Genomic DNA, 27,214 nt, shown 5'->3' on the forward strand with positions numbered 1-27,214 from the left:
CTCTAGCAGCTTGGGTGCAATAGATGCTCCATTAACGTTTGCTCCTGTAGGGGATGTTACGGACTCATGGCCAAGTACTAAGTGCAGTGGGAAGCCTGCATCCAGGGATGAGATCAGGGCCAGCTGATCCCCACTCCTCCGTCCAGAAGCTTCCTGACACTCCAGCCCTGGGAGTCATTCCCTCCCCAGACCTTATTGGCTGCACACTGGGCACACCTAACGGGCAGCCTTCGGGTTTAACTTCCCCAGAGCACGGCTCCCTCCAGAACGAGGCCGCAGCTTCCTCAGGGGAGAGCAACCCACGTTCATGGAACACTTACTACTGTTCTCACCTCGCTTGTCATCTCACCAGGTCCTACCAGCGACCCAGGGTCACAGGGAATAGTATCTGCGCTACAGAGGAGGAATCAGTGGCACAGAGAGGTTAAGTAACTGGCCTGAGGTCAGACAAGAAGGGCAGAGCCAGAATTTAAATCCAGGCAGTCTGGCTCCAGAGTCCATGCTTTTACCCGTGATGTGGTGCCCATAACCACTGTCTTATGCTGCCCCCTAGAAGCAAGGGATCAACGGGGGTGCTGGCTGGTCAGTAAGATGTGCTGGGCAAGTCTGGGTGGGAAGCAGGTGTCTGGATATGGCAGAGATGGTGGGGACAGTCCAGACAGGTTTTGTCCTGCCAATGCAGAGTTACCTCTGAGTTAGCATGTGGTACCCGAGAAGAGCAAAGCCAGGTTTGCTCCAGAGTTTGGCCCAGCTTTGGGACTGGGCATAGGGTTGGGTGGATGGGGAGCTTTATGAATAGGCATTTCCATGTGGTAATCAGAAGCATACAGAATACTTATTTTTTTGCTGCATTGAGAGCTATGTGGGGTTTTAGTACCCTGAACAGGAATTGAACCTGTGACCTCTGCATGGGAAGCACATTGGTTATTATAAGATACTGATGGGCTTCCCTGGTGGCTCAAATGGTAAAAAAAATTCCCCTGTAATGCAGGAGACCTGGGTTCGATCCCTGGGTCATGAAGATCCCCTGGAGAAGGGAATGACTACCCACTTCAGTATTCCTGCCTGGAGAATTTCATAGAGGAGCCTGGTGGGCTACAGTCCAGGGAGTTGCAAAGAGTCAGACATGACTGAGCAACTAACACCACACACCTAAGAACCAGACAGCCTGTGTCTGAATCTCAGTTCAGCTACTTAGGAGGTAGGTGACCGTGGGCAAGATTTATAGCCTCTTTCTAACTCAGTATTCTCATCTGTAAAATGGAGATAATGCTTTCTATTTCATAAGTAATTTACTGTGAGGATTAATTGATTTAATCTATGCAAACTGTTTCAAGGGCTTCCCTTGTAGCTAAGTCGGTAAAGAATCTGCCCGCAATGCAGGAGACCCAGGTTCAATCCCTGGGTCAGGAAGATCCTCTGGAGAAGGAAATGGCAACCCACTTCAGTATTCTAGCGTCCATGGGGTCGCTGGAGTTGGACACGTCATAGAATCTAAACCACCATGTAAACTGCTGAGAACAGCAATTGGGGTGTAGGGAGGTGCCCAGTAGGTGTCAGCTGTTATCATGACCAAATTACCCACTTTCATATTAACCCAAGACCTTCAAGTTCTTGAGCATCCTCAGGCCCTAGGCTCCTGGAAGCTGCTGTGTATCCCACCCCAGCTTCAGCCACACTGGCCCACTCCCGGCTGGTTTAGAGTTGCTCTTTGGCGCCCCCTGCAGGTGCCCGAATCGCAGCTCACCGCGCCTGCCTCTTACCGCCGCAGCGCCCCCTGGCGGCGGCCGCCGGCCCCAGCAGCGAGCAGTAAATCTCCTCCAGCCTCTCCAGGTGGCCCTCTCGGCTAGGGCTGGGCTCTCTGGCCATCTGCTCCACTGCTGTCACCACGGCGTGGAAATAGCCCTCCAGGGCGGGGCGGGAGCTGGCCTGCCGAGAAGGAGCATCAGAGGTTGAGCCTTGGCCCAGCACCTCCCGCCCCTGCTCCTCCCAGTCTGCAGGTGCACCCAAGGCCTGGTGGCACCTCCCCTCTGCCCCCGACACCTGGAGGAGATTCCCCAGGATAGCTTCTGCTCCCCACATCCAGGGACCCGCTGTTGCCTGATGCTCTCTGCAACTGGGGGGAGGGGCTCCCCTCGGCCCCTCATTTCCTGTTGTGGGGGGATGGCTGGCGACCAGGAACCCAGGGGGGCAGGGATGACACTGACGCCCACCCTGCTCGGAATGTCACCAAGCATCTGGATCACTGTTCTGCCGTCACTAGGATGTAAATTCCAGGAAGGTGGCAGTTTTGTCTGTTTCGTTTACAGCTCCCCAAGCCCTATTACATCTGCTGGCACAGTAGGTGCTCAATACATCACTTGCTGCATATTTCCTAAACATCTGTCACTCCTATACTGTCTTGACATACCACCTATAATCATTACTTTTCTTTAAATCGGTGCACTTTTTCTTTGGTTCAAAATTATATCAAAAGGAAACTTTATATTGCTGCTCTAAGTAAAAATGCTACAGTCACTTCTCATAAATAGAAAATAAGTAAGCTGAATATTGGAGAAGGAAATGGCAACCCACTCCAGTGTTCTTGCCTAGAGAATCCCAGGGACAGGGGAGCCTGGTGGGCTGCCGTCTATGGGGTCACACAGAGTCGGACACGACTGAAGCGACTTAGCAGCAGCAGCAAGCTGAATATATTAGTCACAAGTGTTAAGCACTCTGTCTTGTCTGACTCTTTGCGACCCTATGGACTGTACCCAGCCAGGCTCCTCTGTCCATGGGATTCTTCAGGCAAGAATCATGGAGTGGGTTGCCATTCTCTTCTCCAGGGGATCTTCCTGACCCAGGGGTCGAACCCGGCTTTCCTGCATTGCAAGCAGACTCTTTACCATCTGAGCCACCAGGGAATGATCACAAAGTTCTGTTATTAAATTCTAGCCAGGTACTATGGGTTGCCAAGGCTTTAGAGCTGGAAGCTTGCTTTCTCTTTTGAAAAAGGTAGATTAGCGAGTGCTAAAGAGCTGAAGGGGAGGACTTCCCTGCCAGTCCAGTGGTTAGGACTTCACCTTCCAAAGCAGGCGGTGTGGGTTCCATCTCTGGTTGGGGAGCTATGATTCCACATGCCTCGGGGTGAGAAAACCAGAACATAAAACTGAAGCAATAGTGTAACAAATTAAATAAAGACTTTAAAAATGGCCCACATCAAAAAAATTCTTTAAAAGCAAAAAAAGAGGCTAAGGGTAAAGCACCAGAGCCTTTCCCCTTAATAGAAACAGGTTTTGAAAGAATTACTCCCTCTTTGAAAGAGCAGCACCACGCTCTCCAGCACCGCAGGCTCCGTCTCCAGGGGTACAGTCCTGCTGCCCTGACCTGACAACCACCCTGGATCACCATTCTCAGGCTGTGTCCTACTCCCTACTCCCCACCTAATCCCAGCTCATCACTGAGGATGCGGGACCCAAAGAAGCGACACAGGTGGGCACTGCAGGACTTGTTCTTTCTTCCGTGCTAGGGGTCTGCTGAGCAAAGTCTTAACTTCCTGGGCTCAGGGACAGAGGGTCATTCTGACTATTGAGGGTTCTAATAAATTCCTGCTGAATGATCAACTGAGTGAACACAAGTGATGACAGGGACAAGGAATCAGAGCTGGAAGGGACCTTGGGGACCATCTCATCTTGTTGCTTCATCTTACAAATTAATTATAAGTGAATTAATTAAATATTTACCAAGTACCCACTAGGTGCCAGGCACTGTTCTAAGTTCCAGGGTACAGTAGTAAACAAAACATAAAAATCCCTGTCTTGGGGACTTCCCTGGTGGTCCAGTGGCTAAGACTCCAAGCTCTCAATACAGCAGGCCTAGGTTCGATCCCTGGTCTGAGAACTAGATCCCATTTGTGGCAACTAAGACCCGGTACAGCCAAACAAATATTTTAAAAATTCCTGTCTCCATGTAGCTTATACTGAAAGTGAAAGCTTATAGCGAAAGTGTTAGTCTCTCGGTCGTGTCCAGCTCTTTGTGACCCCATGGACTGTGTAGCCTGCCAGGCTCCTCTGTCTATGGAATTCTCCAGGCAAGACTGGAGTGGGCTGCCATTTCCTTTTCTAGGGGATCCTCTCAACCCAGGGATCGAACCTGGGTCTCCTGCATTGCAGGCTTATTCTTTACCATCTGAGCCACCTGGGAAGCCCAGCTTATATTATAGTGCATCTCTTCATATGTGAGCATGAGTGGGGGTGGGGAAATAATAAACAAAATTAGTGAAATGTACAGTATGATAAATAACAGTAATGAGAATAAAACAGGGAGTGGGTGTGAAATCTAGGGGAGGGCTGAAGTTTTAGATAGTGTGACCAGAGGAGCCTCAGTGAACGGTAACTTCTGAGTAAAGGCGTAAAGGAAGTGAAGGATCAAGCCTTGTGGATACCTGCCACGGGGCAGCCCCACCTGGACACCCGTCTCCAGCAGGCAGAACACGGTGCAGTGTGTCAGAGAGACAGACTGTCGTCCCAAGCTGACCTTCAAGCCTAGAGGCCTTGTCAGCTGACTCTGTGGACATGCGGGGAGACCAGTCTACTTCCCCCACTCCCTACCTGAGGGTTGGACCAGGCCCTTCGCAGACAGGATGTGGTCTGCTGGCCAGATATGGCCTAGCCACCAGACTGTGGTTGGCTGGGCCACCTCTCCCAGGCCCCACTTGTCCTCCAGCCAGCAGGTATGACTGGACATGGGATCCCTACAGCTTCTCCAGGAGCAGAATTCCAGGTAAGGAGGCTGGGGTCTCAGGGAGTGGGCCGTCCCAGGCCAGGCCTCAGTCTGGGTGCACCCAGAATGGGTGGGGGGTGCCAGGGGGCCCTTGAGGACCCCTTAACTCCAAGCTTCTCAGGGTCTCTAACTTCAGATTGATGATGCAGTCCCTATGTCTCTTCTGGCACTTCTTTGGCCCCTCCCCCCATTCTCTATTCCTTAAAATGGACACTCTGATAAAGTGAGGGAGAGGGCATAACAGGCTGACTGTGCTTAAAAAAAACACAGCTTTCATTTTCAGCATTTTTTTTTTTTTCTGTAGCAAAATAGTGCAGGCACCCATTAATTCCAGCTCTGAACCCCACTCCATTCTTGACCGGGCACCTCCCAATCCTTCCCCATCTCGATGCCCTCAGACTCTGCCCAGCCTCACTCCTAAGCCAATTATCCCTGAGCCCCAGGCGCATCTGATTCAGTCATGGAGTGAGGCCTGAGATGCTCTATTGATTGCATCACTGAGAAACAAAAGCCAATGTTCTTATGTTCGGGAACCATTGGCTGAAACAACACGCCTTGGCCAGGCAGGATGAGACCTGCTTGCCTAAGTGGTCTCACAGCAGGAGGTCCCAATAAAACTAACCAGGAGAATTCAGGAGAGGCCAAAACAGGGTGGAGACAACCAACCTCCCAGAATCCTCTGCACTGGGGTCCATCTTGGCTGAGAGATGCGTGTGCCACCAGGTAGGACCCTGAGTCAGACTATGGGCCAATCAAGCTGACTGGCCAGAAACAACCCCGAAACTAACCCCCTCACCACAAAACCTTAGACTGCGAGCCACATGGCAGAGCAGTGCTCCTGGGTTCCCTTACCTACTGCTCTCCACCTGGTGCCTTCCCAATAGTCTCTTGCTTGGTAAGCTTGTGTGTCTCCTTGGACTACTCATTTCCCAGCGTTGGACAAGAGTCCACTCTTGGACCCTGGAAGGGATCCCGCTTCCTGCAACACTGACGTATCTGACATTGTTGTGTCAAAATGGCGACTTGACCACGGCCTGTTTGGTGACCAGAAACCATCTGCAGAGCCGCAGGTGGCCGCACGGGGACTGCCGGGTCAGCTGATGAACTCTGGTCAGGAAGGCTGGTCAGTGTTCCCCTCCCCTCTCCCTGAGAGCCATGGCTGAGTGCAGGGAGACAGGACAGCAGCCCACAGTAGGGGCCTTCGGTGTCTGTGCTAAAACCAGCCTGGGGAGACTTTCTTGGTGGTCTAGTGGCTAAAAGCCACCCCCACTAGGGGGTCTGGGCTCAATTTCTGGCCAGGGAAGTAGATCCCACATGCCACAACTAAAATCCAGCATAGCTAAATAAATAAATCTGGGGCTTAGGTACAAGTTGGGGGTGCATTCCTCCATCATGTAGCTGTGTGCAGTGAATCCCCAAAAGGACTGTTACAGAAAGAGAGACGTCCAGATGGTGAGGTGGGAGAAGTGAGTCGAGAGCCCTCAGCGGGTCCAAGCAGTGGGCAACCACAAAGGAATGGTGTGGATGGTGCTTTTAGAGAAAAGGTGACAGAAAGCAGCCGACACAGTTTAAGGTTTATTTCAAATCCTAAGAGGTGATGCTGTGAAAGTGCTGCACTCAATATGCCAGCAAATTTGAAAAACCCAGCAGTAGCCACAGGACTGGCAAAGGTCAGTTTTCATTCCAATCCCAAGGAAAGGCATTGCCAAAGAAAGTTCAAACGACTGCACAACTGAACTCATCTCACATGCTAGCGTAGTAATGCTCAAAATTCTCCAAGCCAGGTTTCAACAGTATGCGTACTGAGAACTTCCAGACGTTCAAGCTGGATTTAGAAAAGGCAGAGGAACCAGAGATCAAATTGCCAACATCCGTTGGATCATAGAAAAAGAAAGAGAATTCCAGAAAAACATCTACTTCTCCTTCATTGACTATGCTAAAGCCTTTGACTGTGTGGATCACAACAAACTGTGGAAAATTCTTAAAGAGATGGGAATACCAGACCATCTGACCTGCCTCCTGAGAAATCTGTATGCAGGTCAAGAAGCAACAGTTAGAACTGGACATGGAACAACAGACTGGTTCCAAATTGGGAAAGGAGTACGTCAAGGCTGTATATTGTCACCCTGCTTATTTAACTTATATGCAAAGTACATCATGAGAAATGCCAAGCTGGATGAAGCACAAGCTGGAATCAAGTTTGCCAGGAGAAATATAAATAACCTCAGATATGCAGATGATACCACCCTTATGGCAGAAAGTGAAGAAGAACTAAAGAGCCTCTTGATGGACATGAAAGAGGAGAGTGAAAAAGTTGGGTTAAAACTCAACATTCAGAAAACTAAGATCATGGCATCTGGTCCCATTACTTCATGGAAAATAGATGGGGAAACAGTGGAAACAGTGACAGACTTTTTTGGGGGGGGGGCTCCAAAATCACTGCAGATGGTGACTGCAGCTACTACATTAAAAGACACTTGCTCCTTGGAAGAAAAGCTATGACCAACCAAGACAGCATACTAAAAAGCAGAGACATTACTTTACCAACAAAGGTCTGTCTAGTCAATGCTATGGTTTTTTCCAGTAATCATGTATGGATGTGAGAGTTGAACCATAAAGAAAGCTGAGTGCTGAAGAATGGATACTTTTGAACTATGGTATTGGAGAAGACTCTTGAGAGTCCCTTGGACTGCAAGGAGATCAAAACAGTCAATACTGAAGCAAATCAACACTGATTATTTATTGGAAGGACTGATGTTGAAGCTGAAGCTCCAATACTTTGGCCACCTGATGTGAAGAACTGACTCCTTAGAACAGACCCTGATACTGGGAAAGACTGAAGGCAGGAGGAAAAGGGGACAACAGAGGATGAGATGATTGGATGGCATCACTGACTTGATGGACATGACTTTGAGCAAGCTCCGGGAGCTGGTGATGGACAGGGAGGCCTGGTGTGCTGCAGCCCATGGGGTCGCAAAGAGTCAGACATGAGTGAACTGAACACAAAAGACACGCATCAAAGGAAGGACAAAGATGTAGGGCTCAGGATACGGAGAATGGAACACAAGAGGAGGAAGAGTAATGCCTCCAGTGTGTTTTGACGGGCAAAGAAAGAACAGACACCCACTTCCTGGGGCAGGACAAGCAGAGGATCGTGGACCCCTCAAGGGCAACCCCTCTTCTGGAGCCAGCCCCTTCTGCAGCGGCAGCACTGCACCACAGAGCCACCCGCCAATCCACCTTCCCCAGGGCCGGCACCTTGCCCCACCCTGTGCAGACTCCGACTGGCCCTTCTGGCATCCTCCCCTGCCCAAGAAATCCAGCACCTGGGGCCACCCTGGCCAGAGAATGTCTATCTGCTGTGGTCTTGGCTGTGGATAGGGGCTGAGGCTGAGTCAGAGAGAAAAGCTAGTGAACAGTGAAAGTAAAAGTCGCTCAGTCGTTTCTGACTCTTTGTGACTCCATGGAATTCTTTAGGCCAGAATACTGGAGTAGATAGCCTGTCCCTCCTCCAGGGGATCTTCCCAACCCAGGAATCGAACTGGGGTCTCCTGCATTGCAGGTGGATTCTTTACCAACTGAGCTGTCAGAGAGGCAGAGTCAGAAAGGAAAGCTAGGAAACAAACTAAATGCCCACAAGAAGAACAAGGGACTAGTTAAACCAGTTAAAGGAATGACAGCATGTTCACGAGAGGGAATTCTCTGCCTCATTAGAAGCACAGCTTTCCAAGGAAAACATTTCCATATGGCATATTTCAGTGATGGGGGAGGGGTGGGGCTGGAAGGCAACCAAACACAGGCTTGAAGTCAGATAGACCTGGGTTCACATCCAGGCAGAGCCACTTCTTATCTGTGTCACCGCAGGGAGGTGATTGGCTTCTCTGTGCCTCTGTTTTGATAAGTACATCCATTTCACAGTGTAGTAGTGTTTTAAGGTGACACATGTAAAATGTCTACATGGTACCTGGAACCCAAGAGACGTTCAACAAACTGGTTCTGGGATTCCCTTGGTGGGCGAGTGGCTAAGACTCTTTTACTCCCAAAGCAGGGAGCCTGGGTTCCATCCCTGGTCAGAGAACTAGATCCCGCATGCCCCGACTAGAAGATCCCGTGTGCTGCAGCTGAGACCCAATGCAGCCAAATAAATAAATATTTTTTGAAAACAAAAAGTGGTTTTTATGATGGCCACCATCATTATTATTCATGAAATATACCAAATGTTAATTGCTAACATGACTGAGTAGAGGGGTGCGAGTGATTTTTATTTTCTTTCTTGGCTCATCTGCATTTTTTTCCCCAATTTTCCTTAGTGAATGTGTATTTATGTTTGGCTTAAGGGGGAAAAGGTGGTACGGACAGAGGAGAACGGATGTGGGTGAGCAGGGCAGTGACCTTACCAGCAGCTTCCTTTGCAGCGCGCCTGCATGGCAGGCCTCCCCCAGCGCTGCCTGCAGGGCGTGGGAGACCACGTGGCGCATGCAGGCCTCCGGCGTCTGCTGCCCGCTGGCCGCCTCGATCTCCAGCAGAAGGGCACTGCACACGGAGGGAGACACCAGCTCAGGATCCACGAAGAGGAACACTCTGAGGGCAGAGGTGGGGGGGCCAGGGGCTGATGAGGATGACCGTGGGGAGGAGGGCCACTGGAGGGGCACCCTCAGAGCCTTGCAGACTCCTCCCAAGTTGTTTACTTCCTCCAAAAACAGGAGCTTCGAGTTCAAAAGTCTAGGGAGGGATAACGCTAGGCAGCGGTGGGGACTGTGGCAAAGAAGAGCAGGCACAGTCCTTTGGGGGGGCACCTGGTCCTTCTGGGGACCCTCTAGTCTCCTGTCTAGGGAAATTCCAACTGAAATGTCACTCTCCGCCTCAGCGTTTTGCCCCAGTGACCCCGCTATCCTCCAGGAGGGACTGTATATCCTTCTCACTGAAACTGGAACTCCAAACCTTAAGTGAGCCCCATCTCTCATCGCCTTCATCATACCAGAAAACCAGCCTCACCCACCCTTTCCTCCGTACCCAACTGCCACCCAGGCTCTCTGATGCCAGGTCCTCTGGGTCCCTTCCACTCCCCGCACTTCCATGAACACTGAGCCCCAGGCTGCCCCTTTTAGTACCAGGTTAGCAGAGCTACCTGCGGGGAGGAGGCTCTGCACTCCCTGCCCCACCCCCAACCCCACCAGCTGCTCTCTCCAGCACAAGCAACGGATGTGTCCTCAATCTTATCAAAAGGGGCTGCACTCACAGCCCAGACCTCATGGTGTGATTGTGGCCTGAACTACTTAAATCCTGGAGCCACTCCCGGCTGCCTGAAGCTACATCACAGCCAAGGGCAGGCTGAAGGCGGAGCCGTGGAACCGCAGCGTGGCCCAGGGCTCACATCCATGTTCTGCATATGAGCCGAGAAGCTCTGAATCCAGGCCAAGAAGAAAGACCTGACTGCTCTTCGGGACCTCCAAGGAAGGACACACCCCATTCCCCCTGGAGGACGTCCCTTCCCCCCTGGAGGACATCCCCCACGGCTGGACAAATGAGCAGCTCTGCTGGGGCTCCTCTCCGTCTAGCCTCCTGGCTCATCCTCCCGGCGGCAGCACACTGGATTAGGCCACTCACCTCTCCCGGTAGGGGTACAGCTCACTCGTCAGGTTCTGCTCGGCAATGACCAGCCTCTGGTACAGCGTCCCTGCAGAGCAACTGCTTCAGCCAACCAGTCCCTGAGTCTCTGGCCCCTGTTCCCCACTTTCCCAGAAGCTGCTGGAGCTTTCGAGCTGCCTGGAATCGTGAGAGGAAGGCGAGACCTCAGGTGGAGCTGGGGGTGCTCTCACCTGGGACCGCCGTCTCCGTTTTCAGCCTGATGGCACAGTCCAGGGCAATCGTGCAGTAGGGGGCGGGCAGGGTCAGCAACCTCGTGCAAAAGGCATATGTTCTCCGGTGGAGCTCTTCTGTGATGCCTGTAGCCTGGGTGAGAGGGAGCGGTCAGGGTGCCCAGAGCCCTGGGTCACAAAGGGCCCTGGCTGGGGTGGGCTGATGGGATGGGAGAAGAGCCAGAGACCTGGGCTCACACTTCCCTCTCAAGTCTACACCTTTAGCTTCTTCTCCCATCATCTCTAAGACTCCTCCCCTCTTGACACCCCATTCAGGTTTCCCGGTGGCACTAGTAATAAAGAATCTGCCTGCCGATGCAGGAGATGCAAAAGACATGGGTTCAATCCTTGGGTTGGGAAGATCCCCTGGGGAGGGCATGACAATCCACGCAGGTATTCTTGCCTGGAGAATCCCATGGACAGAGGAGCCTGGTGGGCTACAGTCCATAGGGTTGCAAAGAGTCAGACACGACTGAAGCGACTTAGTATGCACTCATGCAAGACACTCCATTCACGTTTATCAAGATGGGAATTCATCCCCATCCTGTTCCTCCGGCAAATCAACTCTCCTCCCAACGCTTCTGCTCTGTTGGGGTTGCACCTTTACCCCCTGCCCCCCACCTCCCCAGTTTCATGTCTTCGTGTTTCAGGGCAAGGACAGGGCTAAGGGAGGAAGTCAGGTAGGGGCAGGCAGTACTAGAGTTCTTCCAGGCTTGCCAGGCAGAGACCTGGTGTTTCCTGGGTATCCAGCCCAGTTACTTGCGGGTCACCAGGACCACCCAGACCCTCAGCCCCAGCTCACCTTAGTGAGCACGTACATTAGAGTGTGCAGCAAAGGAATGATGATGTGGCGGGCGTCCTCACTTTCTGCCTGGAAGACAGGAGAGAGCACAGGGCATGGAGGGGGCTGGAGGCTGGCAGGGGGACTTGCTTCATCCCAGTGGGAGATGGGGTGGAAGGCAGTGTCCCACCAGGCCAAGGGGTGTGGAAAAGGGGCCAGAGCCTGCCCTGGCAGAAGAAGAGCAGTGGGGGTGGGGAGGGCACACAGGTGCGGGAGCCCAGGTGTGGGGGGAGGGGAACAGGGACCTCCATGGGGGAGGGGCAGCAGCTGGCAGCAAAGGGCAGGTGAGTCCCCAGCCTGGAGGCCCCTTTGAGTGCAGCTTTCCCAGGTGTAGAGCACTGGGTGGTGAGAAGGATGATTATAACTTTGACAATTCTTAGTAGTTATACATTTATATTTATAGGAGCTTTTTGTTTCTGTTGAGTGACATGGGTTTTCCATTTATGGTGGTGTTTTAGAGATTCTTTCTGAAAGATGTTAACTCAAGTCAAACAGTGGGAATCAATGTGCAGATACTATTGCTCATGGGAAAGTACAGGAGAGGGAGAAATATGGTAGAAACCAAAAGACCAGAGTGCAGGGAACGTGGGGCTGATGGGCAGACATGGCCCTTCTTGCTCTCATCCCCTCCTGGAAGCCCCAAAACCTACATTCTCCAGCTCTCCAAGCAAGAACCCACCCTCTCTCTGAGTGAGAACCCACCTTCCCCAACTCTCTGAGCGAGAACCCACCTTCTCCAGCTCTCTGAGCAGGATGCGGACCAGCATCGGGCTCTTCCCAGGATCCCGCTCAACTTTCTTGTGCAGGGACCACCTCCACATGCCTGGGCCGGGAGAGGGTGGGAGCAGTGCTGAACAGGACCCTGAGACTTGGAGCCCCAGAGCCCCAGGTCTGACCCTGCCCCCCACCGCCTGAAGGACCCGGATGCCTTCTCTGCCCACTGGCTCACCCTCCCAGAGACCATGGCAGGCCCCAAGGACTTCCAGCAGGATGGAGGCTTGGCTGGAAGTCCCCCTCATCCTGTGAGCTCCGGGTCGGGGCGCTTTCCTGAGAATGCATGGGCAGAGCTGGCTGGGGCGGTGATGGGGTAGTGGGGGAGCCAACAGAGCTCACGGAGGACTGCTGGTTCTTACCTCGGTTGCTCTGCAGGGCAGGGGCCTGGGCGCTGAGCTCTCGGAGCACAGCCTGCACGCTCCGCTGGAGATCCAGCTCCACATCTGGGGTTGGGGGTAGAGGGGGTGGGGGCGGGGAGGCTTTCAGGCTGGGAGCTCTGAGGCTCAGCTGCCCCAGCCTTATCCTCCCCCACAACCTCCTCTTCCCCTGAGAATGTCCTTAGCCTCTTCGTCAAGCCTCAAAAGGAGCCCAGAAGCAATCAACTTAGAGCTGGCAGCCTGCATCCTGGCCAGGGCTGGAAAACAGCCTTTTGATCAGCATGTTTGTGTTCTTTGTACAACCAGAGTATCTCAGGGCGAGGTATATATACTGCCAGAGATATGTGGGACAATCCCACTTGTTTCTTTTTGGTCGCACCATGAGGCATGCGGGATCTTAGTTCCCTTACCAGGGATCAAACCCTGTCCCCTGCAGTGGAAGCGTAGAGCCTTAACCACTGGACTGCCAGCGAAGTCCCATGAGACACTTTTCAGTGGTACACAGATGATCCCCAAATCTGAGAAACTGTGTGCTAATTTTAATATATAGAAAAAATATGTAACTAGTTCCTCAACTAGTATGAAGAGGCTAAAATTTCAAGTCAACTTAAAGAAATACACCCCACTCCAGTACTCTTGCCTGGAAAATCCCATGGGCGGAGGAGCCTGATAGGCTGCTGTCCATGGAGTCGCTCGGAGTTGGACACGACTGAGCGACTTCACTTTCACTTTCACTTTCATGCATTGGAGAAGGACATGGCAACTCACTCCAGTGTTCTTGCCTGGAGAATCCCAGGGACGGGGGAGCCTGGTGGGCTGCCGTCTCTGGGGTCGCACAGAGTCGGACACGACTGAAGTGACTTAGCAGTAGCAGTAAAGAAATACATGAGATAAATGGCAGGAGGTGACAACGACTCCCTCCCTGACCAAACTCGGGATCCTCGAAGCCTTGTTCTCTGCTAGGCTCTCAGCATAGCCCCTGTCCTGTCCCTGGCCTCCCAGCCCAGTTTTAGAATGAGTCCTTCTGCCAGTCATTCGAGAAGCCCCGGCTCAATTATCAAATTCTCTATTCCCCACCTTTGATGGGTAACTCCTCAACCTGCCTCCAGCAAGAGTCCTGTTAGGACCATCTATCGAGAATCCCCCAGCCCTGAGGTCCTTTGTTAGTATAGTTTTCCACCCACCAACCTCTCCCTCTGTTTGTTGACTGCAAATCCCCTTACGTCTTTGCCTTATTTAGAGCTGAGCCTCATCCCCCTCCTCTATTGCAATCATCTTGAATAAAGTCTTCCTTAGGGCTTTTTTTTTATACATATATAATTTTACTTTTTTATTAATTTTTGGCTGTGCTGGGCCTTCCTTGTTGCTGTGGGCTTTTCTCCAGTTGTGGCGACCAGGGGGCTAGTCTCTGGTTGCAGAGCACGGCCTCTAGGGTGTGTGGCTTCAGTACTTGGCGGCGTGCAGGCTCGGGAGCTGCAGACTCAAGGGCTCCAGAGTGCAGGCTCAGTAGTTGTGACACTCAGGCATGGTTGCTCCTTTGGCACGTGGGATCTTCCCGGACCAGAAATTGAACCCCAGTCTCCTGCACTGGCAGGTGGATTCTTTGCCACTGAGCCACCAGGGAAGCCCGTTAGGATTTTAACAAGTGTCAAGAATTTTTTTTTTTCCCTTTAACAGCAGTGCGCTGACATGGCAAAACTCTGGAGATGGTAACTGACATTTGGAAAGTGTGGTAGCTGCGAAAATGCACCTAACTCATCTCCCACTACAAGGAGTTTAAGGGATCCAGGAGCTTGGGGCTGTCGGGCTGTGAAATCCATCACTTTCCAGCCAATACGGACAGCAGCAGGGATTCTAAAGCCAGCTCATCCTCAGGAACCTTTGTGGACGGTTGACTCTGGTTCAGGGGTTCCCCAGCCTGTGGTCAGTCTAGCACATTTCCACCCAGCCCTTCTTCCCTTTCTCCTTCTTTCAGTGTTGGGCTTGCCCCACAGTCTGAGCGATCACTCCTCCAGCCCTCACCGGCTCCCTGTCCGTTTTCTGTCCCACAGGTGTTTCCCCACATGAAGCCTTGCATGTTCAATCTTGTCTCCACTGTCTGCTTCTTGGAGGATCGGGACCAACACAGGAAGTACGGCAGACACTCCCTGTGCCATCAATTCCCCTTTAAAATCAGCTCCAACCAAGGGGAGTGCTGTCTCAGGTTGTCAGTGCAGTCTCCGGTTGTCAGTACAAACCACACACCGCCACAGGTTCCGCTTTTGCCTGAGCTGTCAGGAAACTTACAGCCACATGGAGGCCCTGCCTCAAAAACCTGCTCATCTCAAGAGAGGGAGATTTCTTTCCTTTACTCCTTTGGGGGTGCTCCTGCTTTACAAACATATATTTTAATCTCCTCGGGTTCCTTTGAAAGTAGGTAGGAATGGCATTGAAACATGTAAAATATCATGTATGAAACGAGATGCCAGTCCAGGTTCAATGCACGATACTGGATGCTTGGGGCTAGTGCACTGGGACGACCCAGAGGGATGGTATGGGGAGGGAGGAGGGAGGAGGGTTCAGGATGGGGAGCATATGTATACCTGTGATGGATTCATTTTGATATTTGGCAAAACTAATACAATTATGTAAAGTTTAAAAATAAAATAAAATTTAAAAAAATTTTTTTTAATAAAAATCAAAAAAAAAAAAAAGAAAGTAGGTAGGACGAAGGTGTGAAAGTGAAAGTGTTAGGTACTCAGTTGTGTCCGACTCTTGGAGACCTCATGGACTGTATGTAGCCCACCAGGCTCCTCTGTCTGTGGAATTCTCCAGGCAAGCATAGTGGAGTGGGTAGCCATGCCCTGCTTCAGGGGATCTTCCTGACCAAGGGATCAAACCCAGGTCTCCCACATTGATGGCGGGCTTTTTGCCATCTGAGCCACCAGGGTAGTTAGAGAGGACAAATCTAAAAACCCAGCAGGTTGTAGCCCAGAAGTCAGAGTTTGTTTAGGTCAAGGCACCCCATGCTGTCACAGTCATGGACCCACTCTTCCGTGACTCTGGCGTGGACCCTTGCAAGCCTGGGGTTGCGCAGCATCTCTGACACTCTCACTTTCCTCCGGCCTCTCACTCACCCCCCTGCCCAGGGCAGGTCCAGGTCTGACTCTCCTTTGGGCTCAGAGCAGGAAGTGGGCAGGTGTTCCAGTCCACATTAGCCCACCCGGCCACTCTGCTGGGCAGTGCAGCATCTCCCCAAACTGGCAAGGAAATTATTTCGCCTGGCAAGAAGGCTTGTCCCAGGCAGTCCTTCCATCTACCTAGTTCCACCTGGCATGAAGATGGATGAGTTAATGCAGGATGAGTTAAGCTTCCCACGGTGGCTCAGTGGTAAAGAATCTGCCTGCAATGCAAGAGACCATGGTTTGATCCCTGGGTCGGGAAGATCCCCTGGAGAAGGTAATGGCAATCCACTCCAGTATTCTGGCCTGGGAAATTCCAAGGAGCCTGGTGGGCTACAGTCCATGGGTCGGGGCCAGTGTGGGGGGGTCCCAAAGAGTCAGACATGACTGAAGCGCTGAGCACAGGGTGTGTTATTTTAAAAATATGCCACGTTCTATCTCTTCTTTCTTCCCTCTCCCCACCACCCCAACATGGACCACACAAGAGACTTAAAACTGTGATATTAATAATTGTGTTTTCCTCACTCATTAAAAGCATAGCCAAACCTTTGTCTTTGGAGCCTTAGGTTCCCCTGCTGTTTTGCACAGGGAGTTATGTTTTTATGTTTCAAAGAAAAATAGAGAAGTTTAAAAAAAGAAAAAACAAACTCTGCCAGTAGCCCGGGGAGAAAACCCCTAAATAAACCCTGTTTTCGAAAGTCTGGGCAGCCGGAACAAACTCAGGCTTTGGTCCACATCTGGTTTGCAGACATGTCTTGTTTGGGCTTGCAGAGTGTCTTTGGGGAAAAAAATTGAACTAGCTCCCAACATTTACAAATGAGGAGATTTTGCATGAAAGTTCGAATTCCTGGCATCTCTGGAAAGTCTGTCAACACTGGGCATGCATTCTTCCCCCAGGTGCCAGTGACAGGGGCTGGGGAGCAGCTGCCCTCCTGAGAGAGGGCATGGCTCCTTCAGGGCTTCAGAGCGGTCACTCTCCTTGTTTCCCTTACTTACATCCTTTCCTCGGCCCCTTGGCCTTGAGACCCCTGGCTGTCTGATCGAGACAATCACGCTGGATTGTCTCAGAGGGATGGGTTGAAGGCTGCTGCTTTTTGTTAAAAAGAAGACTGGCATATAGTTGTCAACGCTACTGTCTCAATTCGACCCATCCTCTCCTTCCCCCGCTGTGCCCACAAGTTCACTTTCTACATGTGTGTCTCTATTCCAGCCCTGCCAACAGGTTCATCAGCACCATTCTTCTAGATTCCATATATATGCGTTAATATATGATACTTGTTTTTCTCTTTCTGACTCACTTCACTCCATATGACAGACTCTACTAGGTTCATCCACATCACTACAGATAACCCAATTTCATTTCATTTCATTAAAAAATGGCTGAGCAATATTCTACTGTATATATGTGCCACAACTGCTGTATCCATTAATCTGTTGATGGATATCTAGGTTGCGTCCCTGTCCTGGCTATTGTAAATAGTGCTGCCATGAACACTGGGGTACCTGTGTCTTTTTGAATTATATACTACCGTGTTTAAAAACAGATAGCCAGTGAGAATCTACTGTATAACACAGGGAGCTCAACTTGGTACTCTGTGATGACCTAGAAGGGTGGGATGGGGGGCGGTGGAGGGGAGACTTAAGAGCAAGGGGGATGTCATGTATACTTACATCTGATTCATGCTGTACAGAAGGAACTAACACAACACTATAAAGCAATTATTCTCCAATTTAAAAAAAAAAGAGAGAGAAAGTGGCAATTTGAGGGTAGGAGGTCAGATTCTCCAAGACTGTGAGGGCACAAGGGTTGTGGGGACCCCAGGAAGGAGGAAAACCAGGGCTGGCTGGGACAAAGCTGATGGGTGGTGGCAGAGATCTCAGATGGGGGGAACTAAGCACTAAACTCTGTGCACCTGAGTGCCACTGGTGTGGTCTCCTGGGCCACCTTGGCCAGGGTCCAGGAATGTCCCCAGAGGAGCCCCTTGTCTCCTGATGGACCACACAAGCCTGACCAGACTGTTCTGGGGGCTGCAGCCACCGTGGACTGAAGACATTCAGATGTTTCCATCATCCAGACTTTGTGACCTCTGGACTTCTCACAGGATACCAAAGAGCTGGGGGTGGTGCCCCGAGTGAATGACACAGGAATCTGTCCTGACCTCGGAAAACTAGAGCTGGAAGCTGGACTGCAGTTGATTAAGCCCACAAAAGTATTTCTCATGCCTCAAATATCTCAGGGTCATCATTCTTCTTTATCTTTTTTTGGCCCTGCTGCTGCTAAGTCACTTCAGTCGTATCTGACTCTGTGCGACCCCATAGATGGCAGCCCACCAGGCTCCGCCATCCCTGGGATTCTCCAGGCAAGAACACTGGAGTGGGTTGCCATTTCCTTCTCCAATGCATGAAAGTGAAAAGTGAAAGTGAAAGTGAAGTCGTGTCCGACTCTAGCGACCCCATGGACTGCAGCCTACCAGGCTCCTCCATCCATGGGACTTTCCAGGCAAGAGTACTGGAGTCGGGTACCATTGCCTTCTCGGTTTTTGGCCCTACCACACAGTATATGGGATCTTAGTCCCCTAATCAGGGATTGAACCCATCTCCCCTGAATCTCTGCATTGGAAGCACAGAGTCTTAACCACTAGACCACCATGGGACTCCCTCTGACATCATTCTTGATCCGGGACAGCCACTAAATAAACAACATTCCTTATCCTCCCCTCCACTCAGGAGTAGGATATAACTATCAGGTATCCAGATTACTATTCATACCTAACATTTAAATAGCACTTGAAAGGTAGACACATAGAAAGTCTTGTGTAGGTGTAGCAAGACAATGGTACATGTTAAACCAATTTGATTTTTGTCATGGCTAGATGAGAAGACTACATTTCCCAGACTCCCTTGTGGTGGCTCAATGGGGGTCATGTGACTGAGTTCTGGCCAATGGCATGCGGTGGAAGTGGTATGTAGCATTTTCAGGTGTGGCCATAAAACCCTCTGTCCTGTCCTCCATGAGCTTGGAAGAAATGATGATGGTCCCTAAGAGGAAAGAAATCTCGGTCCCTGAAAGACTGTAGCCCGTATTGAGGAGCCACCTGGGTAAGAAATAAGCATTTCTTGTGTTGATCCACGGACACTGAGGTCATTTATTATAGCAGCTACTGTTCTCTGACTCGGGGACATACAAAATGTTCTCTGGTGTGTTGGGTTCATGGGTTCTGGGCAGAGCCCTGTGAGTTCGGCAGAATAAATACTGTTCTCCCTGTTTTGCGCAATCTAGAGGGACAGACCTGACCCTTGCCTCTGTCACCTCTCCAACCACAGAAGGTCAGACCCAGACGGGCCCTGGAGCTAACTCTTTTCCCATTTCACAGATGAGGAAATGAGGCTCAGAGGGGAGAGGTGATTTTTGCAAGGTCACAGAGCTGCTGGAGCAGAGCTTTCTCTTTGCCAATTGCTCTTCCTTTAAAGCTGTCATCTTATGTGCGACCATTCACCTCTTCACTGGGGAAAAGAAGAGGGTGTACCCGGGTGAAACCGTGGGCATGTGTCTACCTATGTGTGCCTGGGGCTTGAATGCACAAATAAATCCCCCTGATGAAGTTGCCTGAAAAAAATTTCCCATAGGATCTCCCTGGTGGTCCAGTGGTTAAGAATCCATGCTTCTACTGCAGGGGGCTTGGCCCTTGGTCGACTCTTGGGTTTAACCCTTGGTTGGGAAACTAAGATCCCGAGTACCATGCAGCATGGCCAAAAAATTAAAAAAAGAAAAAAGAAAAGAAGGGGGAGAGACGAACCACACACATGCATACACACTGGTTCCCAGCTCTCCAACCAGCGTAGATGTTATCACAGCTAAAGAGACAATAGGGAGGAAGGAAAGGAGAAGAAAAGCTGACAGGGTCCTGACCGCAGCGGGACCCCCTAGTCTGGGGTCTGCTCCTCAATTTCCGGCCATTCAAAGCTGACCTAGGACTTGGCAGTGCCAGCTCTCTGTTGCCCTGCAATCCTAAGACAATCAAATCTCTCCCCAACCTACTCTTGGATGTTGTCTTTTCACCTAGTTCCCAACCTTGGCTGCACATTAGAAGTACCTGGAGAGCTTTCAAAATTGCCAATGCACAGTCCACCCCAAACAAAAAAAATCAGATATCTGAGGGTGGGGACTAATAATCAATTTTTTAAAATAGCTCCCCAGGAGACTGTAATGTACAGGATTACAGAATTAACCGAATTCTAATGAGAATCACTGTCTTAGTCTGGAGATCTGATAACTGATCTGCAAGGGAAGGAATGAAATGACAAGATGCTCAGAGTTCACAGAGGACAATCATCCCTGAATTCAGAATGAAGGTCCCGACTTCCCTGGTGGTTCAGTGATTAAGAATCTGCCTTGCAATGCAAGGGAGCTGGGTTCGATCCCTGGTCAGGGAACTAAGAACCCACATGCTGTGGGACAACCAAGCACACAGGATCCAGAGCTTGCGGGCCACAAGGAAGGATCCCACATGGTGCAACACAGAATGAAGCTCCCAGGGTCAGGATGGTCAGGGGTCAAAGCTGCCCCCCTGCAGGGGAAGCTCGGAGTCTTAACCACTGGACCACAGGGAAGCCCCTCAGTTGTTCAGTGACATTTATGTGCTCAGCACCCAGATGCGCCATTGACTGGAGTAACATAGTTCATGCTCCTCTTCCATCCTGTGCCTGACCTCCACCTTCCCTGCATGTGGAATAAAGGCTCAGACGGTTCTAAAAAGGTTTGCAATCTTGCCCCTGTTCTCAGGAATGACAAAACAGCAATACCTTTGGTGCCCTTGAAACACTGCTCTTTTGCCCTCAAAATAAACATCTTCCTTTTCTGGAGCCCCTCTTCTTGACCCTAGGATGAGAGGACTCTGAGGACTGTAGAAAGGTGGAGCAATATAAAAAAACAACTGTAATTTGGGAAGTCAGCCAGGACAACTGCATTCCTAGTCAGGATGAGAAAACTCTTCCGCGCTCCCAGACAAGCATCCTAATTTGGGGATGTTTCTCTCACCCACTGAACTTTGGGAGGGTGGGGGCCATCTGTCGCATCTTTGAGAGTGGATGCTGGTGGTCCTGCCTGCCCAGGAGCCTTCTTTACTCACTGTAATCTCAGTGAGACTGGCCTTGGAGTGGCACAGAACCAAGCTGGCCAACAGGCTCTCCTCGCCCTCTGGGTGACCCTTGTGTGGATGATGGACTGGAGTGAAGAAAACCTCCCTTTTCCTATCCCGGTGGCAGATCCACTCTGTTCCTTGTCTTTACTGCTGCCTGGTGCTTCAGTCGTTCCTTCCATGCTCCGCTATATTTTTGAAAATTAAATGAATCATATGGGTTTCTATTGCTTGTATCCAAAGAAAGTTTATCAGTACACCTCTCTTCTTAAAACACAGCATGGTGGGTCTTAACTGTAATTCAAGTGAGTGCAAAGTAAGTTGAAATATTTTGAAATATTTAGGAGACTTTCACAGTGCTCCGCTACCCCTATCCTCCCAGCCCAAACCCCAGCTGGTTAAAGACAACCAGGAATACTGAGACACCAAGATTCACTGGTGAGGCTTATTCTCATTGGGGGATTCACTGATTGAAGCTTCTTCTCATTGGGTGATTCACTGGTTGAAGCTCTTCTCATTGGGGGAGTCATGGTTTGAAGCGTCTTCTGATTGGGTAAAGCTCTCCGAGGGTAAGCAGGGTGTGGAAAGGTTACTTGTCTTGGAAATGACAACAAGCTGGTAGCTGTGCCTGCCTCAGTGTGTCCCCTACCATTCCCCGAGACAGGGATCTTCAATGACAGTAGAGTCTATGCCTGGTGGTGGGAGGAGTGGTTTCTCACTTGCTGGACGAACATTAGTTGATGTACATCTTAGTTGATGTCATCTCTGCTTGTTATCCCAGGGGCAGGGAGAAGAGTCTGGGTCTTGGAATTAGCCAGGCGTAGGTTCCAATCCTAGCTCTGCCACCAACCAGCTATGTAGGTTCCAGCAAATTATCTAACCTCTCTGAGTCTGTTTCTCTTTCAGTAAAATGAGGACAATTGTACTGATATCCCTACTTCGCAGAATCCTTCTGATGTTTGCATGAGGCAGCCCACAGTGAAGTCATTCACAGTCTGGACGCTGGAGCTAGATTGCTGGGTTCAAATCCTGATTGCTGTTGTTCAGTTGCTAAGTCATGTCCGACTCTTTGCAACTCATGCACTGCAGCACGCAAGGCTTCCCTGTCCTTTACTGTCTCCCAGAATTTTCTCAAACTCATGTTCATTGAGTCAGTGATGCCACCGTCTCAAATCCTGATTGGACCACGTACTATCTGTGTGTCCTCTCTCACTTTCCTCTTCTGTAAAATGAAGGCAATAATGCTGTCTGTCTCTCAACAAGTTAATATTTGTTGGGTGCTGTTTCCACTACTTGATATATTGTAAGTGCCATGGAGATTTTTGTTAAATAAATGCAAGTATTTGGCAATACATATTGGCTTTTACTGTCATTACTCCCAGTGTCCAGCTGAGTGATCTGCCAGCAGCTGGGACTCATACAAGTGCATGGATGTCCATCTCTCAACTATGCTGTCACATTTGGGCAGCTGAGTGGGGATCTCCCAGCCGGGCTGGGTGGAGGTGGCCTTGCCAGCCCTTGGGGCTTTCTCACCTTCAAAAGGGGCCTCCTCCACCCTGCAGACCCCTCTCCCCCCTGCCATACTGACCTGAGCTCTCCATGGGAGCCTGGGGTGTGTGTAAGAGGAGGATGTGGTTGTCTCAGGCAGCAGAATGGAAAGTAAATTGGTTGTTTTTCTGCAAAGAGGTGGTTCTGCAAAATAAGAGACAGTGTAAGTGGTGAGAAAGTGCAGAAAGTCTGTGTGTGGAATGGAAAGGAGACCAGGGGACCAAGGCTTCTCCCACATGGAAGGGGCGTCTAGATTTATTTAAGAAGTGCTTCTATGATGCTTGCTACGTGCCAGGTACTCTTCTAAAAATTTAAAAACTGTCAACTCTTCACTCTCAGTGTTTTGTTTGTTTTTGGTCACACTGTTTGGCCTGTGAGACCTTAGTTCCCTGACCAGGGATCGAATCCAGGCCCCACCCACCCACCCCGGCAGTGGAAGTGCAGAGTCTTAACCACTAAACCTCCAGGGGAGTTCAAACTATCCATTCTTTAATATTAACCTGATGCTGTTGCTGTTCAGTTGCCAAGTCGTGTCCAGCTCTTTGCGACCCCATGGACCATGGCACCCAAGGCTTCCCTGTCCTTCACTATCTCCTACAGTTTGCTCAAACTCATGTCCATCAAGTCGGTGATGCCATCCAACCATCCTCATCCTCTGTCACCCCCTTCTCCTGCCCTCAATCTTTCCCAGCATCAGGGTCTTTTCCAATGAGTCAGGTAGGTACTCTTTTCTCCCCATTCTACAAATGGGGGAATTGAAGCACAGAGGTTAAATATCGATTCAAGGTCAGATAGTTAGTAAGTCAAAGAATGAGCACTTGAACTCCGACCATCTGGCTCGAGAGCTCAAGCCCTCCATCATGACCACAAGCTGCCCCACTGGGACCCCAGAGTGAGGGACTCCCAGAGTTAGCTTCCCAGAGCAATACACTCCCCAAGTGAGAAGCAGAGGAACTCTGAAAGGATCGGGACAGCTAATCAAGAGAGAAAAAAGAGACAGTATTAGGAATGATGAACATCACATAAGACATTGATTATACAAAGAAAGCCCTGAATCCTCGATATCACACAGTTTTCTTGGAAAATAAAAATAAATCAAAAGGTTCTAGAAGACTCGGAGAAACTGCTTATATTGGTAACCAGTGAGGAAACAGAGAAAGCCCTCAAAGAACTAGCTCTTAAAAAGTGATATCTGGCTCAGATGGCTCCTCTGATAAGTCATCTCAAATATGCAGAGCAAAGCAAAAAACTGTTCCAAAGCATAGAGAAAGAAGAAGAGATTCTCTGAAGAAGGCAACCTCCCCTTGATATGAAAATCTAATGAGGATAGTTTACAAAAATAGAGGAAACACTTTGCATCCACTGGGATAGCTATTTTAAAAAATAAATACAACAGAAAATAACAAGTGTTGTCAAGGGTGTGGAGAAATGAGAACTTGGGTTCATGGCTGGCTGGAATGTAAAACTGAGCACCTGCCATGGAAAACAGTAAGGCGATTCCTCAGAAAGTTAAACAGAGATTCACTGTATGGTTTACCAGGAATTCCACTCCTAGGTAAACACCCAAAAGAATTGCAAATAGGGACTAACAGATATTTGTACACCAATGTTCATAGCACCATTATTTAAACATTGCCAAAAGGTGGAAAGACTCCCAAGTGTTCACACAAAAGGTGGTGTATGCAGAAAATTATGCAGCCTTAAAAAAGAATGAAATTCTGATACATGCTGCAATGTAGCATGGAACATCATGCTAAATGAAATAAGTCAGACACACAAGGACAAATATTATATGATTCCACTTACATGACGCATCTAAATAGGCAAATTCACAAAGACAAAATATAATGGAGGTGACTGGGGGCTGAGGGGAGGCAGGAATGGGGAGTTACTGTTTAATGGGCACAGAGTTTCTATTTGGGATGATGAAAAGCCTCTGAAAATGGATAGTAGTCATGATTGTACAATATTGTAAATGTACTTAATGCCATGGAATTGTACACTTTAAGGTAGTTAAAATGGGTGAATTTCATGATATGTATAATTTTACCACAACAGAAAAAATATATCTGGCTCACTTATAAATACAGATGTAAAATTATAAAATAAATATCAAAGAGTTGAATTCAAAGTATTGAAATTATAATGTATTATGAATAATTTTCAGTTGAGTTAGTTCAGTTCAGTTCAGTTGCTCAGTCGTGTCCAGCTCTTTTCGACCCCATGGATCGCAGCATGCCAGGCCTCCCTGTCCATCACCAACTCCCGGAGTTCACTCAGACTCACGTCCATCGAGTCAGTGATGCCATCCAGCCACTAATCCTCTGTCGTCCCCTTCTCCTCCTGCCCCCAATCCCTCCCAGCATCAGAGTCTTTTCCAATGAGTCAACTCTTCGAATGAGGTGGCCAAAGTACTGGAGTTTCAGCTTTAGCATCATTCCTTCCAAAGAAATCCCAGGGCTGATCTCCTTCAGAATGGACTGGTTGGATCTCCTTGAATAATTTTAGTCTAATGATAATCATGGATGTGAGAGTTGGACTATAAAGAAAGCTGAGCACTGAAGAATTGATGCTTTTGAACTGTGGTGTTGGAGAAGACTCTTGAGTCCCTTGGACTGCAAGGAGATCTAACCAGTCCATCCTAAAGGAAGTCAATCCTGAATATTCATTGGAAGGACTGATGCTGAAGCTGAAACTCCAATACTTTGGCCACCTGATGTGAAGAATTGACTCCTTAGAAAAGACCCTGATTCTGGGAAAGATTGAAAGCAGGAGGAGAAGGGGACAACAGAGGATGAGATGGTTTGATGGCATCATCGACTCTATGGACATGAGTTTGAGTAAGCTCTGGGAGTTGGTGAAGGGAAGCCTGGGGTGCTGCAGTCCATGGGGTCGCAAAGAGTCGGACGTGACTTAGCAACTGAACTGAATTGAATGATAATCATCAAAATGAATGCAAAACTGTGACAAACCGTTGGCAGAGATTAGAGAAATGAGTAATATCAACTATTGGGGAGGACATGAAAAATTTGTTCTGTCATATTCAGCTGGAAAGAATGGAAATTGGGGGACTTCCCTGGTGGTCTAGTGGTTGGGAATCTGCCTGCCAATGCAGGGGACATGGGTTTGATTCCTGGTCTGGGAAGAATCCACATGCCATGGGGCAACTAAACCTGTGTGCTACAACAAGAGAAGCAACTGCAATGAGAAGTCCATACACCACAGTGAAGAGTAGCCACAGCTCGAGAAAACCCTCATCAGCAATGAAGCCCCAGCACAATAAAAATAAATAAATAAAAACAAACTTGAAAAAAAGATAACCGACAAAGACCTGCTGTATAGCACAGGGAACTGAATTCATATTATATTTTATTATTATACTATATATATGCAGTGTAATGTATATGTACTATAATATATTATTATAACTATATAATAACATATAAGGGAAAAGGATCTGAAAAAGAATAAATAAATATATGCATATATTTATTCTTGAAAGTGAAAGTGTTAGTCACTTAGTCATGTCTGACTCTTTGCGACCCCATGGACTGTAGCCCACCAGACTCCTCTGTCCATTGGATTCTCTAGGCAAGAATACTAGAGTGGGTAGCCATTCCCTTCCCCAGGGGATCTTTTCGGGACCCAGGGATTGAGTCCAGTTCTCCTACATGGCAGGCGGATTCTTGACCATCTGAGCCACCAGGGAAGCCCTATATATTTATTCATATATATATATATATACACACACACACACACACACACACATAAACTGAATTGCTATGCTGTACACCTGAAACTTACATGACATTGTAAATCAGCTCTACTTGTAAAGCTGTGGATGATCTGGGTTGATTTTTAACATTTATGTATTTATTTGGTTATGTGCGTCTTTGCTGACGCTCAGGCTTTCTCTAGTTGTGGCAAGCAGTGACTACTCTTGGTTGTGGTGCTCGGGCTTCTCACTGAGGCGGCCTCTCTTGTGTAGCATGAGCTCTAGGGCTTGTGGGCTTCAGTAGCTGTAGCACATGGGCTCAGTAGTTGTGGTTCACGGGCTTAGCTGCCCTGTGGCGTGTGGAATCTTCCCGGACCAGGGATCGAACCTGTGTCCCCTGCACTGGCAGGTGGATTCTTATCCACTGTACCACCAGAGAAGCCCTGGGCTGATTTTTTTTCTTTAAAGTAAAATTCTAAGAAGCTTCAACAGTCACTGTCAGAAAGCCTGCTTATTCATTCTTCATTCACTCGCTTACTCATCAAACATTTATCTGGTGTCCATATATATTCGTGTGGGACCTGGGGATTCTCTGTGCCACCCCCTTGTTCCTCTGAGGGGACCTGTGTAATCTGTTTCCTGTCCTTTGGGCTGCTGACCACACCCGTGTCGGGCAGAGCCCTTGGGGTCAAGTCTGCATCAGACAGGAAATACGCAGAACCCAGGTCATTTCTTGGAACGCATCAAGATTGCATTTGCTTCAGTTCAGGGTGATGTGAACTTCTCAGGAAATAAGCTTGCCCTTTTAGGCACCTGAACATGCCTCTGAGGTGTTCTGGATGAATGTCATGGGAGCTGATTGCATGCACTAGGCTGTAACACGGTGAAGATTTCAGGGGCTTTTGGCAGCTAATGGAAGTCTCCATCCCACACTGAAAGGCTTCTCTTCTCTGGTGTGAATGCTATTTCAGCAGTGGGCTTAGAACATCTATTTGGGCTGCTCCGAGGCCAAAGGATGCTCCTCCCTAGCTCCTGGCAGTA

At 49.5% G+C, this 27,214-nt stretch overlaps 1 protein-coding gene and 1 long non-coding RNA gene across 6 annotated transcripts in view; one reads left to right on the forward strand and one right to left on the reverse strand.

The window, feature by feature from the left end:
- PIK3R6 (phosphoinositide-3-kinase regulatory subunit 6) overlaps window positions 1–27,214 on the reverse strand; it is a 49,383-nt gene that overhangs the window by 16,517 nt on the left and 5,652 nt on the right. For 2 of the 5 annotated variants that reach the window (XM_059878030.1, XM_005220353.5), the window contains exons 1-8: window positions 22,499–22,601; window positions 12,594–12,677; window positions 12,192–12,283; window positions 11,422–11,490; window positions 10,581–10,713; window positions 10,369–10,438; window positions 9,159–9,342; window positions 1,764–1,929 (exon numbers count right to left, since the gene is read on the reverse strand). In XM_059878030.1, coding sequence (XP_059734013.1) covers window positions 1,764–1,929; window positions 9,159–9,342; window positions 10,369–10,438; window positions 10,581–10,713; window positions 11,422–11,490; window positions 12,192–12,283; window positions 12,594–12,677; window positions 22,499–22,511 — 811 coding nt within the window. In that variant the 5' untranslated portion in view covers window positions 22,512–22,601. 5 annotated transcript variants of the gene reach the window in all.
- LOC101904013 (uncharacterized) lies at window positions 18,762–22,264 on the forward strand. Its single transcript, XR_238670.5, has 2 exons — window positions 18,762–18,871; window positions 21,817–22,264. It is a non-coding gene; the product is annotated as an uncharacterized lncRNA (long non-coding RNA).

This window comes from Bos taurus, chromosome 19 (genome assembly GCF_002263795.3).
Source record: "Bos taurus isolate L1 Dominette 01449 registration number 42190680 breed Hereford chromosome 19, ARS-UCD2.0, whole genome shotgun sequence".
Lineage (NCBI taxonomy): Eukaryota > Metazoa > Chordata > Mammalia > Artiodactyla > Bovidae > Bos > Bos taurus.